Source organism: Salmo salar, chromosome ssa13 (assembly GCF_905237065.1).
Source record: "Salmo salar chromosome ssa13, Ssal_v3.1, whole genome shotgun sequence".
Taxonomy (NCBI): Eukaryota; Metazoa; Chordata; class Actinopteri; order Salmoniformes; family Salmonidae; genus Salmo; species Salmo salar.
Window position 1 is genome coordinate 60320812 of NC_059454.1, and position 18249 is coordinate 60339060.

Sequence of the window (18249 nt, forward strand, 5' to 3'; positions counted from 1 at the left end):
GTTCTCTCCCCAGCAGAGGACAGACAGGGCTGTGGAGAGGAGAGGTGTTAGTTGGGTCCTGGATGTGGCTGTTACTCCTAATGGGCCTGTTGGCTGAGATTAGCAAGTGAATCCCTCCCTGAGAGAACCCTCTGGACCTGGGAGCCTCCCTGACACTGAGCCTCCTCTGCCTTCCTTGATCTCAGGGACCTCCTGGGGCTGAGGAGGGCTGGGAAAGGGGGTGCTGCTGCATATCAAAGATTCCTGCCCCCCCTCATACATCCATCCACCACCCTCATGTCATACAGGTGTAGAATCTTAATTTGAACAGTTTCTCACGGTAGGAAAATAATCTGGCAGCAACAGGAAATTTGAATTCTTTTGTGGATTATAATTAATGGACATTTTTGTAGGGGTTGATACATTTTTTTGTTAGGGCAAATCATTACAAACATTAGAAGCCTTTTTAAACCTTGAGTACACTATACACCTATACACAATAGACATGGTCGCCCTGTTCATGGCTCCTAAGAAACTTCTCAGTATTTCGTTTTTTTGTGTGTTATAACATCTGCTAAATAAATGTATGCGATCAATAACATTTTATTGGGTTTGATGTGAAGTTTGCATTTCCTGCTGTGCAAAACAGGGTGATCAAATTAATATCCTACATCTATACATACAGCAGGACCCATAGTGAGGTTAGCAGTGAGGTTAGCAGTGAAGGTAGCCAGAGATACTCTATATAGGGTCATGGAATATTGGTTGACGGTAATTGGCGAGCCAAATGTCACTGTAATAACCGTTTTATTAATAAGGAAACGAAGCTCGTCCCTCAACCGATCAATCTCTCTTGTAGGACGTGGAACTCATATTCAAATTTGAAAAAATAGTTCCACATTTTATATATCGCTGCGCTCTCGTATGACTCTATGAAATAGGAAGAACAACTAGCTAGCTAAATTATTACAAATGTTGTGACAGTGATTTAATAGTTTGCAATTGTGAGAAAATAGAAACAAACCTGTGGCTATCTCCTGCACAAATTCAAGACGTTGGTTGGCAACGTCTGTTGGCACTTTTGAATCAGCTGTGTAGCTAACTGTTAACTTAGGCTCCTGACATAGTTAGCTAGCTAGTTAGCTAGCTTTTCCGTCACAGACATAAAAAGCTTGCTTAGCCTGTTTCAATTACCCTAAAGTTGTTGACATGCAGCCCCACAATTAAGAGGAACCGACTGTTATCAGAAATCAGTTCGTAGATCAGAATGTTTCTCCGCGATCGTTGGGTCAGCTGAGCACAGCAGCTGACTCGGGAGGCTACTGCAATGACTAGTGAATACTCATAATGATGTAAGCATTAGCACTACTAGCTACAGTACCTTGGTAGTTAGCTTTTGTTGGAAGATTCAACATTGTGGGCGCGTTCGAGCAGATCACGTGTCGAGTCGGTGACCAAAGTGTGCTGCATTATGGGGATAAACATTTTCGACTTGCGCCTACATGTTGGCTCCATGAACTTTACCAAAATCATGTGATCAAAGGTCAGGAAGTTTTGACAGCAGTCACCTGCAAGTTTCTGTAGTTGCTCTTCACCACTCCATCCTGCAGCCATCGCCTGCATTGTGGGAGGCTGTATTGTCAACCAATCATTAGGGTGTTTTTGTTTGACCCACGCGAACGTGACCAAAGATGTGACTGGAACAGGAACCAACTTTGCCGCAATACATGTATACAGTGGATATGTACAAATGAATGTGACATTTGAGGCTCTCTCACCAGTTGATTGTACAACGTACGCACATATATTTTCAGTTTGTGAGTGTGTGGGGTTGGAGACATTTCTATTTCGACATTATAAAGAACAACTTTTAGAAACAATAGCAACACTGCCATGTTGCACTCAGCCTTGCTGTTGGAAAACCACACCAGTGTCCGACTTTCGGCTGTCTCCTTGACTTCACTCCTAGTCTTTCCGTTGGTGACGTCACCCGCTCTGTGACGTCACTAGAAGTAGTTAAGGGACAGTTTTTGTGGAGCAATAGATAATGATGTTTCTTGGGTGGCAGTTGGAAATGTGTTCAGAGGGTCCCTGGCTCAAGCCCTGGTTGGGGCGAGGAGAGGGACGGAAACAATACTGTTACATTAGGATGGACTTAACTCCATAACCAGTCATGATCAAGCCCCTCATTAGCTAGCTAGTACACAGACTGAGAACCCAGACTGCCCGTATATACCTATAGCAGGGCTATTCAACCAGGGTCCGCAAAATAAAAAAAAATATATATATATATATATATTTTTTTTTAAGTGTTGTTTTTCCCCCACCAATGTTTTTATGGATATCGCTAGCAATAACAGTATAAACTAATTTTGAATTACATACCTACAGTAGAACATTGGAAAATATATTATTTCTAATGATGTCGACTTTTCTAAACTCCTAATATTGAGGAAAATTACACTTATTGGAACCAATTACACTCACTGGATTATCTGACATAGGCGTTGAAAAGCACCCGCGAATAGGCTACCTGTGCAGCAAGTGCCACTGGCTGCTGGTAAGCTTTCTTGACTTCGACATAATGTTTTGTCAACACATGGCTAACCTTTGTTTAACCAGCAAAACAGCTGCTCTTAGAAAATGTGTTTGGAGTTACCTCTCTAGGTAATAGGCTATGTTAGAGTTTACACTTCCTTGGGGAGGTCAAAATAATGAAAAATGATTTATGTTGATTACTTTGCCTTGCCATGTTCATTCACCTGATGATAAGATGAGACGTGAAATGCATTTGTTTTGTTAACATGATGGAGGTCCCTGGAATGGTATCGAACAGATGGTTTCTATGTGTTCCATGTCATTCTATTTGCTCCGTTCCAGCCATTATTATGAGCCGTCCTCCCCTCAGCAGCCTGCACTGGTCTAAACATATTGTAAGAAGTCAGGCAGTGAGGATTTGGTCAGCAGCCTAGTTGAACCCTGTTGCATCCCTATTTGTCCTCCCAACCACAGGCAAAGTCAGCCTGTCTATCCCCTGTCCTCATGTGGATTCAGACAGCCCTACTCCTCCAGTCTCCCCAACAGCTCTTCCTACCCCAGGTACAGTATAAGCTGAGCCGCTTCAGTCTGGGGAGGGAATCGCAAAAATACATACCCCTTCCAGACCAATGCTTCTACTCCTCCCACCTACCATGTGCCCTTCGCTATTGCCTTGTACAGGTACCTCCGCAATGTGTGTCCTGTCTTTCTGTGTGCCAACTGCTATAAACTACCCTGCAACTGTGTGGGGACAGACATGAAGAGACAACCCGTCTGTTCTCCTGGACAGAAGAGTGAGTGCAGCAGTGTGTCTCCTGTTGCTGTGACAAAGAGAGACGCTATAAACCACTGCAAACTGTCTGCTGTTGACTGTTGTTATTTTAGGCAAAGGCTCAGTCATGAGATCTCTCCTCTGTTACTGTAACTGGTGAGCCAAACATGCTAGCTCAGTTAGCTTCAGAAATAAATCCAAATGGAGACATGGTTCACATTTAAATGTCACCAAACATCTATGTCACACCGCGTTCTCTAATTCCCATCAGTTCAGGGTGAAACTGTAGGATTTGAAATCTTTATTTTACACTAGAAGAATGATCTCTTTGGAATTGTATAAATCAGAAAATACATTTAATGACCAGGTATATAAAATATGAATTCAGGAAATCAAAAACACACATTTCCAACATTGCAACTAAAACGTTCAGTAAAGTTTCAGTAAATGGCACTTTTCATTCCCAATCCAATAATGAATAAATAGATGTCATCAACAATATGAATCTTAAAAAAGAACATACTGAAAAGAAGCCTTTAATGAAACACTAATGAAAACTAGAGCAAGTATATTCATGTTATCTACTGTATCTACAGCGCAGCCTAGCTTTTGTCTGAGTGTGACCACAGCTCCATCTGCTGGCGTTGGATGAGACTTCTCACAGTCTTAACGCTCTGAGAGGACTGCCAGAAAGCACATTCTCTCAGGGCCAACCAACCGTCCGCGTGCTTCAGCGCTTCATGGTCCCGTTGCCATATATAAAGACAAAACATATCGTCTGATGCTTTGGTCTCTTTGTCTCTCTCTCTCGCCCTCCCTCTGTCTCTCCCCTTCTAGGTTCTCTCACTCTCTGATGCTAGGGCCAGGCATGCACTCAACAGGGATCCCCCACCCAGCCATCGTTCCACCTTCAGGCAAACAGGACCATCACGACCATTACGACAGGAACATGTATGCGTAAGTACCCCTATGGTGAACCCCTATTTCTACAATGACTCCTAGTGTTAGACACACGTGTCTGTCAAAGGAGATGTGTGATCTGTGTGTGCTAGCTACATGGCATACAACACTGTAGTATCTCATTGATGCATTGAAAGTGTATCAAAAGCTTAGATGGATGAATAGCGCCTTATTGTTTTGATGTTCTTGTGTACATATTCACCACGGGTGTCCCTGTTGATCTTGTTTGTCTTCCTCTGCTCTGCTCTCCCCCCGCCCTCAGTAAGCCACACCAGGAGCCCAAGCGGGAGAAGGAGCCTAAGAAGCCAGTGATCAAGAAGCCTCTGAATGCTTTCATGCTGTACATGAAGGAGATGAGGGCCAAGGTGATCGCTGAGTGCACGCTGAAGGAGAGCGCTGCCATCAACCAGATACTTGGCAGAAGGGTGAGCAGCAAGCACACACACACACACACTAAAACATACACGCACACACATCCATGAATACTCATGCAGCAAAGAGACTCATTCCCAAATCCCTGATCTCAACCCCTGCTGTTGATTTCACACATGAGAGATGGACTTGAGAGGAATATCTCAGTAATGTGAATTACTACCCTGTGAGTTACCCCCTGCACGACTGACTGCTGCATATGATACCATTGACCAAGATGCAGACATATCTCAATGGGATGAATATCATCAAATCAAATCAAACTTTATTTGTAACATACGCTGAATATAACAAGTGTAGACCTTAGTTGCTTACTTACAAGCCCTTAACAACAGTGCAGTTCAAGAAGAGTTAAGAAAATATTTCCCAAATAAACTAAAAAGGGGGGTCAATGTAATAGTCCGGTGGCCATTTGATTATTTGTTCAGCAGTCTTATGGCTTGGGGGTAGAAGCTGTTAAGGACCCTTTTGGACCTAGACTTGGCGCTCCGGTACCATTTTCCCGTGCGATAGCAGAGTAAATAGTCTATGACTTGGGTGACTGTAGTCTCTGACAATTTTATGGGCTTGACACCGCCTATTATATAGGTCCTGGATTGCAGGAAGCTTGGCCCCAGTTATGTACTGGGCCGTACGCACTACCCTCTGTAGCTCCTTACGGTCAGATGCCGAGCAGTTGCCATACCAGGCGGTGATGCAACCGGTCAGGATGCTCTCGATGGTGCAGCTGTATAACTTTTTGAGGATCTGGGGACCCATACCAAATCTTTTCAGTCTCCTGAGGGGAAAAGGTTTTGTCGTGCCCTCTTCACGACTGTCTTGGTGTGTTTGGACCATGATAGTTTGTTGGTGATGTGGACACCAAGGAACTTGAAACTCCACTACAGCCCCGTTGATGTTAATGGGGGCCTGTTCGGCCCGCCTTTTCCTGTAGTCCACGATCAGCTCCTTTGTCTTACATGATGTTGTCTGTCACAGATCTTTTCACAGTGGCCCTTCATCTATCCAATGTCACTATATCTTGTGAAATGATTAAATAGTATGAATAAGTTGGTAACCCGTTGTATACAAGTGATAATGCCCTCGAAGCCGGTGTTTGGAGTATATCTTGGCACAGTTTGCCAATATATCCTCCAAACACCGGCTTATCGGGCATTATCACTTAATTAGAGTTCTAAGGAGAATAATGAAAGACATTGAAGGCGTGTTCCACAACGCGCTAGCGGAGTAGAACTGACCTTCCACAGAGTTGCATTATTTTCCAGAGAACACATGGAGCCCTGAGTTGATTATCCCTTTTATACCATGGCTATAATTTAACACATTTACCACTAGAAATGTGTTCATTTGCTGTTGGAAATGTGTTCAACATCCACTGAAGTAGCTAGCAAGTTTACTAGATAGCTACAGTAGTTGCCGTGGTAACCAAACAAACAGATGTGGTAACCAAACCATCAGTTCTAGCTTGCTATTATAAAAATCTAATTCAACAATAAATATACTGTTTTCAATTCTACTTTTGCTTTCAAAAGCAGCTCAAACAAAACATCTAAAAATTAACTATAGCTATTGAATTCTAACATGCAAACATATGTTATAAGGGAAAAAATGCACGCTCTAGAATGCACTTCAAGTCGATCAGAAAGGAGTATTCAGCAATGCCATGGTATAATTAAGCAATAAGGCCCGAGGAGGTGTGGTATATGGTCAATATGCCAAGGCTAAGGGCTGTTCTTAGGCTCAACGCAACACAGAGTATACCACAGCCCTTAGCCGTGGTATATTGGCTATATATCACAAACCCCTGAGGTGACTTATTGCTATTATAAACTGGTTACCAACGTAAGCAGGTAGCCTAGTGGTTAGAGTGTTGGGCCAGTAACCAAAAGGTTGCTGGATTGAATCCCCAAGCTGACAAGGTAAAAATCTGTCGTTCTGCCCCTGAGCAAGGCAGTTAACCCACTACTCCCCAGGCGCCAAAGACGTGGATTTTGATTAAGGCACCTCTCCGCACCTCTCTGATCCAGAGGGGTTGGGTTAAATGCGTTAAACACATTTCAGTTGAAGGCATTAAATTGTACAACTGACTAGGTACAGTGCCTTGCAAAAGTATTCACCCCCCTTGGCATGTTTCCTATTTTGTTGCATTACAACCTGTAATTTAAATGGATTTGGATTTCATGTAATGGACAAAATAGTCCAAATAGTCCAAATTGGTGAAGTGAAATGAAAAAAATTACTTGTTTCAAAAAATTAAAAACTGAAAAGAGGTGCGTGCATATGTATTCACCACCTTTGCTATGAAGTCCCTAAATAAGATCTGGTGCAACCATTTACCTTCAGAAGTCACATAATTAGTTAAATAAAGTCCACCTGTGTGCAATCTAAGTGTCACATGATCTGTCACATGATCTCAGTATATATATATATATATATATATATATATATATATACACATGTTCTGAAAGGCCCCAGAGTCTGCAACACCACTAAGCAAGGGGCACCACCAAGCAAGCGGCACCAAGAAGACCAAGGAGCTCTCCAAACAGGTCAGGGACAAAGTTGTGGCGAAGTACAGATCAGGGTTGGGTTATAAAAAAATATCCGAAACTTTGAACATCCCACGGAGCACCATTTAAATCCATTGTAAAAAAATTGAAAGAATATGGCACCACAAACAAACCTGCCAAGAGAGGGCCGCCCACCAAAACTTATAGACCAGGCAAGGAGGGCATTAATCAGAGAGGCAACAAAGACACCAAAGATAACCCTGAAGGAGCTGCAAAGCTCCACAACGGAGATTGGCGTATCTGTCTATAGGACCACTTTAAGCCGTACACTCCACAGAGCTGGGCTTTATGGAAGAGTGGCCAGAAAAAAGCCATTGCTTAAAGAAAAAAATAAGCAAACACATTTGGTGTTCGCCAAAAAGCATGTGGGAGACTCCCCAAACATATGGAATAAGGTACTCTGGTTAGATGAGACAAAAATGTAGCTTTTTGGCCATCAAGGAAAACGCTATATCTGGTGCAAACCCAACAACTCCCATCACCCCGAGAACAACATCGCCACAGTGAAGCATGGTGGTGGCAGTATCATGCTGTGGGGATGTTTTTCATCGGCAGGGACTGCGAAACTGGTCAAAATTGAAGGAATGATGGATGGCAGGGAAATTCTTGACGGAAACCTGTTTCAGTCTTCCAGAGATTTGAGACTGGGATAGAGGTTCACCTTCCAGCAGGACAATGACCCTAAGCATACTGCTAAAGCAACACTTGAGTGGTTTAAAGAGAAACATTTAAATGTCTTGGAATGACCTAGTCAAAGCCCAGACCTCAATCCAATTGAGAATCTGTGGTATGACTTAAAGATTGCTGTACACCAGTGGAACCCATCCAACTTGAAGGAGCTGGAGCAGTTTTGCCTTGAAGAATGTGCCTATATGTGCCAAGCTTATAGAGACATACCCCAAGAGACTTGCAGCTGTAATTACTGCAAAAGGTGGCCCTACAAAGTTTTGACTTTGGGGGGGGGTGAATAGTTAAGTTTTCTGTTTTTTGTCTTATTTTTTGGTTTGTTTCACAATAAAAAAATATTTAGCGTCTTCAAAGGTTGTGTATATCATGTTATACAAACCCCCAAAAAATCAATTTTAATTCCAGGTTGTAAGGCAACAAATAGGAAAAATGCCAAGGGGGTGAATACTTTCGCAAGCCACTGTATCTCCCTATCCCTAATTAGCGCAGTAAAAATAAATGTTTTGTCATACCCATGGTAAATGGTCCTATATACCACGGCTGTCAGCCAATCAGCATTCATGGCTCGACCCACCCAGTTTATAAAACAATATACGGTGCATTCGGAAAGTATTCAGACCCCTTCACTTTTTCCACATTTTGTTACGTTACAGCCTTATTCTGAAATGGATTAAATAAATACAAATCCTCATCAATACCCCATAATGACAAAGCGAAAACAGGTTTTTAGAAAGTTTTGTAAATGTATAAAAAAACTGAAATATCACATTTTCGTAAGTATGCAGACCCTTTGCTATGAGACTCAACATTAAGCTCAGGTGCATCCTGTTTCCATTGATCATCCTTGAGATGTTTCTACAACTTGACTGGATTCCACCTGTGGTAAATTCAATTGATTGAACATGATTTGGAAAGGCACACACCTGTCTATATAACGTCCCACAGTTGACAGTGCATGTCAGAGCAAAAACCAAGTCATGAGGTCGAAGGAATTGACCGTAGAGCTCCGAGACAGGATTGTGTCGAAGCACAGATCTGGGGAAGGGTACCAAAACATTTCTGCAGCATTGAAGATCCCCAAAAACCCAGTGCACTGTAATAAGATAAACGCATTCCCTCATCCCTCCTAGCCTCAACAGTTGTCATTGTGCATGTCATTGTCTAGTCCACGTGTCACAAACTCAAGGCCAGATGCCAGATCCAAATAAAACAACATTGAACTGACTAAAACCAAATCAAACTGTGTTGAAATGATAATGGACCTACATTTCTAGTCTCTTCAATCTGTCCAGCTTGACAACAGTCATCGAAATGAAATCTATACAGTCAGGGAGCATCAAAAATTCAAAAAGCGATGGATAGAGGACTATTTTTTGCTAATGTTGATGGCGAGAAAATATAATCAATTTTAAGTGTGGCCCTCCGGACCTCGATGAAGATTGAATGCGGCCCATGGGGAAAATTAGTTTTACACCCCTGGTCTAGGCTAATGAAAAAAACCTAAATGGTTTCTTTGTTGTGTGTGTGTGTGTGTGTGTGTGTGTGTGTGTGTGTGTGTGTGTGTGTGTGTGTGTGTGTGTGTGTGTGTGTGTGTGTGTGTGTGTGTGTGTGTGTGTGTGTGTGTGTGTGTGTGTGTGTGTGTGTGCGCGGGTGCATTCTTGTGTGTGTCTTCCCTGCAGTGGCACGCTCTGACCCGGGAGGAACAGGCCAAATACTATGAGCTGGCCAGGAAGGAGCGGCAGCTACACATGCAGCTCTACCCCAGCTGGTCCGCCAGAGACAACTACGTAAGGCCCGCCTTTTCCTGGTTACACACGCGCAGCATGATCACCCCACCCTGCCACCTGTCAATCAATGAGGCTAGTGCCTACACATAGTAATATCAACCTATTGTATCTAATCAGATTTATTTGGCGCATTTCCAGAGTTGGTCACGTATCAGTGCAGACATAGTTAGAGAGACTAGTTTACGACCATAGTGTTATAACCAGCGTTATAACCTCTATGACCAGTGTTATAATCTCTTGGCATGCCATTCCTTTAGAGTGGGTTTTGAGAATGAGATGGAGCGTACTGGACATTAGTTGGTCAGACATGGCTGTTCAGCGCTGTTCAGCAAGGTGATTTAATTGGCTGTTGAGTGCTTTGCTGTTAGGGACGCATGACGAGCTCCGCCTTTTGTTACACATAGCATTACACAGTCAGCTGCAAACCTCCCGCTCTCCTCTCATCTCTGTATTACTATAATAGGTTTTTAAATCACTGGTAGTTATATACATGGAGGGCACCTTTGTACTGTTGTAACTGGACCTTAGTATAAGTGCCCTGTCTGTGAAATCTGTAATTAGTAGTGGGCTTGTAGACTGAGTTAAGAAGTAGTGTAGCGAATCCCTTGCTTCAAATACTGTGCAGATGAATATGATGTGTATTAGAGAGACATGTCTCTTAAGAACGTCTCTATGTTATGTGTGTTAGCTTAATGCTGCTTAACTACCCTTCTGTGCTGTGCTCAATTGTGAAGTTGCTGTTGAATTCTTCCAGGAGGCGGGCCTTAGAGAGGGCGCGGGGGAAAAGAATAAAGCTGATTGGGTAGGGCACACATTTTACCCCACTTACCCGCTCTACTAACAGCAGGGTGGCTTTGGCTTGCTCTCCTCCTCAGGCGGTGGGGCGGTGGGGTTCGGACTGTAGAGAGGGAGAGGACAGCTGGGAGCTGGGCTGGAGAGGCTTTCTGGGCTTTGGGGGGGACCATTATTAGGCTATACCCTCCCTTAGGGCAGGCACAGAGGGGTGGAGGTGGCTTATGTTATGTAAGTTAACTGTGTATCTGGATGTGTTTCTATGGGAGGTGGTTTTCCCGGACTACGTAATTGCAAATGTTCGCTCACCCCATATGAAAACAGACAGGATGAGTCTCAAAGGGAGAGAGAGCTCACTTTCTTTCCTTCCTGGAGATCTTTTACACAGCCTATTTTCCTTTCCTTGGCTTGATAAAGTTTGGGGTTTTGTATCATAACACACCATAGGGGCTTGGCTCTCTCATTTCTCTCTGTCTCTTGGCTGTGGATAGTTAGTTAGCTGGTTAGGGTAAAGAGGGTTACGAGCTGGTCGTGGTGGCATTCTCAATGAGGTGAAATGTGCATGAAGCTTTTACTGCTGCATCTGATTTAGTATCAAATCAGATGAATATGATGCAACGTACTGTGGATAATGTTTTTATGTGAACATAAATGTCACTATTTAACACTTGAATGTATGTTTCCATGCATGTTTCTTCATATTTCAAAGATGGAAAAATACAGCCAGAGTCAATATTGTCCCAAAACACATTAGAACTAATGGCAACTCTATAATAATATAATATAATAAAATAGTAACACTTTATAGCAGTGGTATTCAAAGTCGAGGTCGCGACCCCTTGATAAAAAATGGAATGAATTGACCAATTTTAAGGTTGTGCCATTACATTTGGGGTGAGGTGGGGTCGTGAGAAATTCTTTGGGAAAAAATGGGGTCCCCAGAAATTCTGGCTGAAAAAATGGGCTCGCCCGCTGAAAAAGTTTGAATACCAATGCTTTATTGTGACCGTATAGATAACACTTTATTTGGATAGTCCCAAGCAGATGGTTGGTAGAGTTCAGTAGATACTACCAACAATAATAATAATAATAATCATCCATTTATTTTATATACAGCTTTTAATTACAAGTCAAATCTTAAAGTCGTTTAAAAACAAAATAATTTAAAAAAACAATTTAACAAAACAAATTTAGGGATTTGGCATTTCTTGGGCGAAGCTCTTCCACAACTTTAGATGAAAGGCAGTTCAGAAATGTAGTATCTTGAGAGGAGGGAGCATAGCTGGTACAGCCAGGCAGGGAGATGGAGACATCTGACAGACAGGCCACAGAGCTCTTCATCAGCCCCCTCGTCATACTCAACAGTCACAGCTCTTCCTCCTCCCGTAGGTACACTCTTGGAAAAAAGGGTTTCAAAAGGGTTCTTCGGCTGTCCCCATAGGAAAACCCTTTTTGATTCCAGATAGAACCATTTTTGGTTCAATGTAGAACCCTCTGTGAAAAGGGTTCTACATGGAACCCAAAACGCTACTATTTGGAACCAAAGGGGTTCTACCTGGAACCAACAAGGGTTCCTTCAAAGGGTTCTCCTATGGGGACAGCGGAAGAACCGATTTGGGTTCTAGATAGCACCTTTTTTTCTAAGAGTGTAAGATGGATCGTCCACAACTGAAGTGTAGCACCCACCTGCGTGATGCTTCGGCACTGTAAAAGCACCAGTAAGACCACCTCACCTCAGCAGGGGTTCAGAAAAGCCCTCAACAAAACGAGCTTCTAGGAACTGGGGCAGGGGGTCAAAAATCATTTTAGCTAGCTAGCCAAATAATCAGCTAGCTTGCCATAATCAGTCCTGCAATTCCATGGGTCAGCACCAGCTATTTCAGTTAATCAATTTTTTATTTATTTAACTAGGCAAGTCAGTTAAGATCAAATTCTTATTTACAATGACGGCCTAGGAACAGTGGGTTAACTGCCTTGTTCAGGGGCAGAACAACAGATTTTCACCTTGGGGATTCGAACTTGCAACCTTTCGGTTACTAGTCCAACGCCCTAACCACTAGGCTACCTGCTGCCCCATCTATCAACAAGTTATCAAAAACCCCAAAAAGTTTGATTCAAATATGCAATGAAAAACACTTAAAAACAATAAAACATGTACAATATTTACAGAGCTCTCTGCCTAGGCTACCTCACGGCGCCATGGCAACCACGGAATGCAGCAACTTAATAATAAATGTTATTATAATATTATTGTTATTATATATATATTATATTATTATTATTTATTAATTCATTAATTAATTAACATAAGATGTTCAATAACTGTTATCAAAATATCCACTAACAATAACCCTCAACTTAGCAAACAGTTGCTTATCAACAGATAGTTTGTTAGCAGACGTTTTTATCCAAAGCGACTTAGTCATGCATACATTTTACATATGGGTGGTCGAGGGAATCGAACCCACTCTGACGTTACAAGCATCACACTCTACCAACTGAGATACAAAGGACCACTAGTTCTGCTACAGTCTAACCCCTTCCCAGACACAAGCTAGAAAACCAGGGTAGTCATGTGATCTGTTAGCAAAACAGGAAGTGAAAGTCCACCTACGCAGTCGTGGGGTTTTCTTCCGCAAGCCGTAACCACACCCACACACAATGCTTTAGGGAGCAGTGAGGGTAGACGAGTCTAGGCATCCAAGAGCTGTTCCCACATCCTCTCCCCAATATGAGACTTTAGACTTTATTACTCTCTTCATGAGAACAACCCCAACCATACTATTAAGGCCCCACTGTATAGCCCATGGAGTTTACAGCAATATTACTGTCGATCATTTGAGTTCTTTCCCTTCTCTTCTCTTCTACTGTCATCGTGAATTGTGGCCTGAGTGATCATGCAGTGCCCTCAGATCCCCATTCCACGACTTGTGAATATAAAGATGTGGTTCTCACATGGTCTTCACTGAGATGTCACTGACAGATACTGTCCCGGTGGTGTATAGGACCCCGTCCCCCCTACTGACTCTCTGTGTGTCTGGTCGTGTGTTCCAACAGGGCAAGAAGAAGAGAAGAAAAAGAGAGAAGCAGCAGGACTCCACCACAGGTAATGTCCAATTATCAACCTTCAACATCCTCTCAGGCCAAACCACCACGCTTCAATACAATATACCAAAACTTCGAGCCCTATTCTAGCGTTTGAAACAACTTCACTGGTCGGCTATCCTCTACTCGGACTGGGTCTCTGCTACTCTAACTAGCAGAGTTTGAACGCATGGCAGACTTCCCACTTGAAGTGTTCCTCTCTTCCCTAGTGTCCTCAACGCCTGTTGTGAATGGAGCTCCTGCTCCCTCTACTCTGTTCTGGCTGCAGTTATGGGTTGTTGTTGTTGACTCCTGCTCAGTAATTGGGCACTAACAGTCTGGTTTGATGGCTTTCTGATTCACCATCTCTGTCAATGCGTCAACGTCTGCCCTGACCTCTTTATCTGATCTGCTCTCTCTCTCTCTCTCTCTCTCTCTCTCTCTCTCTCTCTCTCTCTCTCTCTCTCTCTCTCTCTCTCTCTCTCTCTCTCTCTCTCTCTCTCTCTCTCTCTCTCTCTCTCTCTCTCTCTCACCCTATCTCTCTTTCTTCATCTCTCCCTCTCTTCCCTTACTTCTTTCCTATGCGCATGTTGCCTTGTGCTCAGACCCTGGCTCTCCTAAGAAATGCAGAGCTCGCTTCGGCCTCAACCAACAAACGGACTGGTGTGGTCCCTGCAGGTGTGTATCTCTCGCCCTCTCGCTCTGCTACCCCTCTCTCCCTCCTCTGTGAGCGTGCCTCAGCCCACTGCTGTGCTCTGCTCTGCATGCACTCATCTCACTAACCCTGTGACCCACGTCGCCTCAGACAGGTAGAGAACCCCAGCGTACTGGGGTGTCAGGAGGCTGTATTGGAAACTAAAGCTGCTTTGCTGGCTGGTGATGGGGTGGGTGTCTCAGGGATTTGTGGGTGAAGAGGTGGGGATGATGGGTGATGATGATCAAAGGAAAATGGGCGAAAGGTCCTATAGGTCTGAGGGGAGGAAAGGGTTTCGCACATATTGTTGAAGTCAGAAGTTTACATACACTTAGGTTGGAGTCGTTAAAACTTGTTTTTCAACCACTCCACAAATATCTTCCAGAAAATGAAGTCATGGCTTTAGAAGCTTCTGATAGGCTAATTCACATAATGTGAGTCAATTGGAGGTGTACCTGTGGATGTATTTCAAGGCCTACCTTTCCTCAGTGCCTCTTTGCTTGACATCATATCAAAAATCAGTCAAGACCTATAAATGGTAGACCTCCACAAGTTGTTCATCCATTCAAACGCCTGAAGGTACCTCTCTGTACAAATAATAGTATGCAAGTAACTGGGACCATGCAGCTCTAGAAAATCACTAGAGATCCTTTGTGCAAATCCAGCAAAACCTTTAAATCTGAAAACAGGTATTCAATTGACTAACTCACCAAAAACCCCAACCCAAGTGCAAAATGGCTTAAAGGACAACAAAGTCAAGGTATTGGAGTGCCCATCACAAAGCCCTGACCTCAATCCTATAGAACATTTGCGGGCAGAACTGAAAAAGCGTGTGCGAACAAGGAGGCCTACAAACCTGACTCAGTTACACCAGCTATGTCAGGAGGACTGGGCCAAAATTCCTTATTGTGGGAAGCTTGTGGAATGCTACCCAAAACGTTTGACCCAAGTTAAACAATTTAAAGGCAATGCTACCAAATACTAATTGAGTGTATGTAAACTTCTGACCCACTGGGAATGTGATGAAAGAAATAAAAGCTGAAATAAGTCATTCTCTCTGCTATTATTCTGACATTTCACATTCATAAAATAAAGTGGTGATCCTAACTGACCTAAGACAGGGAATTTTTACTAGGATTAAATGTCAGGAATTGTGAAACTGAGTTTAAATGTATTTGGCTAAGGTGTATGTAAACTTCCGACTTCAACTGTAGATGTTCTCTGCGTAAAACAGATACTTCTCGGTTATGCTATTGGTAGAAATGACAAAGCAGGCATTTTTTATTTATTTACAATGGATGGATGATCAGTCAGTGCCTTTTTTTTACCAACTCAATCTCTTCTCCTTTATTCCTTCACACATCTGCACACTCAAAGTCACATCAGTGTAGAGGTACCTGCCCTGCCTTCCCCACCATGCCGTCACATCATGGAAATCTCCTGACCACTGTGCGTGTTGTATGTGTGTTGTGCTGCAAGAGAACAAAGGGAGGTGAATGTGGTTAGAGCGAATCCTGATCACCGCAGATGAACGCACACACAGACACACACCAAACAATCTCGCACATGCACCGCCGCTCTGCACTTTGATGCCATTTCTCATGCTCATCTGCCTTCAACTTTCTCCATTCATGCGGTCAGGCAGTGCAGCTTTTGATAGTGAACTCTGACATTTAGAATCGCTCTCTCTTCCTCCCCATCTCTAAATATTTCCTCGCACCTTCTCTTGCGCAGGCACTAAGTGACTCATGTTGGGTTCTGGTAATAATCATGGGATAAGGCGTGCCACTTTGGTTTTAAAGAAGAGGCAAACAACCTTTGTTCATTTTCAATTTAGCTTAGAAAACAACATTTCTAATGATCACGAGAACAACCACAAAAATTATTCATGATTTGAAGGAAATGGTGGTGGATGATCTATGAAAACATATTTGATGGTATTCAATGGATTTGCTCTTTTGGGGTCTTCAAACTCAATTCAATCATGTTGAAAACAGTAAAAAGTTCATTTTGGTGACGCTTTGCATCCACGCTTTATTCACAGATAACTCTCTTGACTGTTCCTAGGAGGAAAAAGAAGTGCATTCGGTACCTTCAAGGAGGATGGTGCGCCAGCCCCACTTCTTCCGATGGAAGCGCTATAGACTCGCCCCCCTCCCCGGTCGACGGCGTCCCCCCCTCAGCACCCCTCCCTGCCCAGCTCGCCCCTCGCCTGCTTCCCCCTCACACATCCCTCTGCACCCCCGGCCCAGCAAACAACACACACCCCTTATCCTCTCAAAACCCAAGACCACAGAACTCTCTCTCAAAGCTTTAATAGAATCATCCCAACAGCACGACAATCTCAATCATCATCATCATGACTGTACCCTGCCCAAGTCTCACTAGCCAGCCTCACCTGTCCTGTCCCCTCTCACACTTCCTCGCACCATCCCAACACACCGTCAGATAGACAGACAAAGCCCAACGTCATCAGGACCAAACAAGGAGTGGGGAGCAAAACGCTGGAGGAAGACCTTCACCACAAACATCCAAAAACAATGACAGAGCATTGTGTCTGGGAGAGGATGCCATTCACATCAATATGACTAACTGACTCCTGACTGATTTACTCAGTGCTCATGTCATTTTAACATTGCCGGGATGATAACTGCTTCTCTTCCTCTCTGCCTAAAATCAAATTGATTCCATTTCCAAAGATTTTTACAGAGGAGTACTGTACTCCTCCTTTTCATAAGACTTTCAGACGTGTCAAAGGAACCTTTTCCAGAATAGATAGTATTTATATTGATTAATGATGTCGTATAAGGTTGAAGCTTCAAGGTAGAAGTGACAGTGTTTTTCACTGTGTAGACATGTTCTCGTCTCCCCTCGGAGAGACTCATCTCTATGTTATATTCATTTGTTTTAGGCACTTCCTGCTTGTCAGTCAAATTCTTGCTAGATACATTATTTTGATGTAGGTTTCTCACAGAGAATTAAAACATCATTGGTGTTTGTTCATAAGGATGCAGTTTGGGAGATTAATTTGTTTCCTGGTGTCAAAAAGCCTCCATTATATAATAAAAAATGAAATTCAGCAGTCCTAAACTGCCTCTGTCTGACTGAACATTCTGGAAACCGGGGTTTCTTAAACTATGGGTCAGGACCCAAAGTGGGCCCTGGGATGTTAGTGGGTCGCGAGTTATGAGAATACATCTACATTCATACACTATTTCTTCTTAATTTGGTTCAATGGAGGACGATTTGAGGCACAAGAGGACTGTTAATTTCTCATTTGGGTCTCAAGCTGAAAAAGATTAAAGAACCCTGCTGTAAACTAAAGACCAAATGAGTACTATATTTTATTGTTGTAAAGTTTGTTGAATTCCCTACATACATTTTAAGTTTTGTTATGTAAAAAATGAGCTTTTTTTTTTCAAAGTTGTTTCTTTAGTCTCTAATTTCAGTTTTCCACTAAAAGCAGTATCATTTTTTATTTTACACCCGTCTTCTCACAGAAAACACATTTTGTGCAGAAGTTTTGCATTAGCTTTTCCTTTCATTGAAGTTATCACAGCTGTGTCAATCATTTGTGTGTTCATGTTCCACCTAAGTGTACCAAAAATACATGTGAAAAACAATGGCTTTAATTTACTGCTTGCAAGTGTCAAACCCTGCTTACTTTGGAGATACTGTAGGCTGTGTACAGCAAGGCTTTTCTGTTTGTTCAATTAATGTCTAGTCCATCAGAGGGTGCTCTAATGCTAACACACATCTTAGATTTGGGGACTGCTCATATCAGAAGAATGACCATACATAAAAAAAGGTGTGTACTGATGTCTGTCTTTTCTATTTTTTACACATTGAAAGACTTCTGCCTTTGTGCTCATTTTTGTTTGATGTATTAAAGTATTTTGAAAATCTGGATCAGTTTCCTCACTATTTCACATTAGATGTACAATCACAAACAGC

The 18249-nt window shown here is 42.8% G+C and overlaps 1 protein-coding gene across 12 annotated transcripts in view; it reads left to right on the forward strand.

The window, feature by feature from the left end:
* LOC106567524 (transcription factor 7-like 2) overlaps window positions 1–18202 on the forward strand; it is a 68140-nt gene extending 49938 nt beyond the window's left edge. Inside the window, exons 6-13 of one of the 12 annotated variants that reach the window (XM_014136871.2) lie at window positions 2992–3078; window positions 4127–4246; window positions 4512–4674; window positions 9618–9725; window positions 10480–10527; window positions 13575–13623; window positions 14207–14279; window positions 16363–18202. In XM_014136871.2, coding sequence (XP_013992346.2) covers window positions 2992–3078; window positions 4127–4246; window positions 4512–4674; window positions 9618–9725; window positions 10480–10527; window positions 13575–13623; window positions 14207–14279; window positions 16363–16612 — 898 coding nt within the window. In that variant the 3' untranslated portion in view covers window positions 16613–18202. Of the gene's footprint in view, window positions 1–2991; window positions 3079–4126; window positions 4247–4511; window positions 4675–9617; window positions 9726–10479; window positions 10528–13574; window positions 13624–14206; window positions 14280–16339 lie in introns of all 12 variants that reach the window. The other 11 variants (XM_014136875.2, XM_014136873.2, XM_014136872.2 and 8 more) reach the window with 11 other exon arrangements.
* The last annotated feature ends 47 nt before the right edge of the window (window positions 18203–18249 follow it).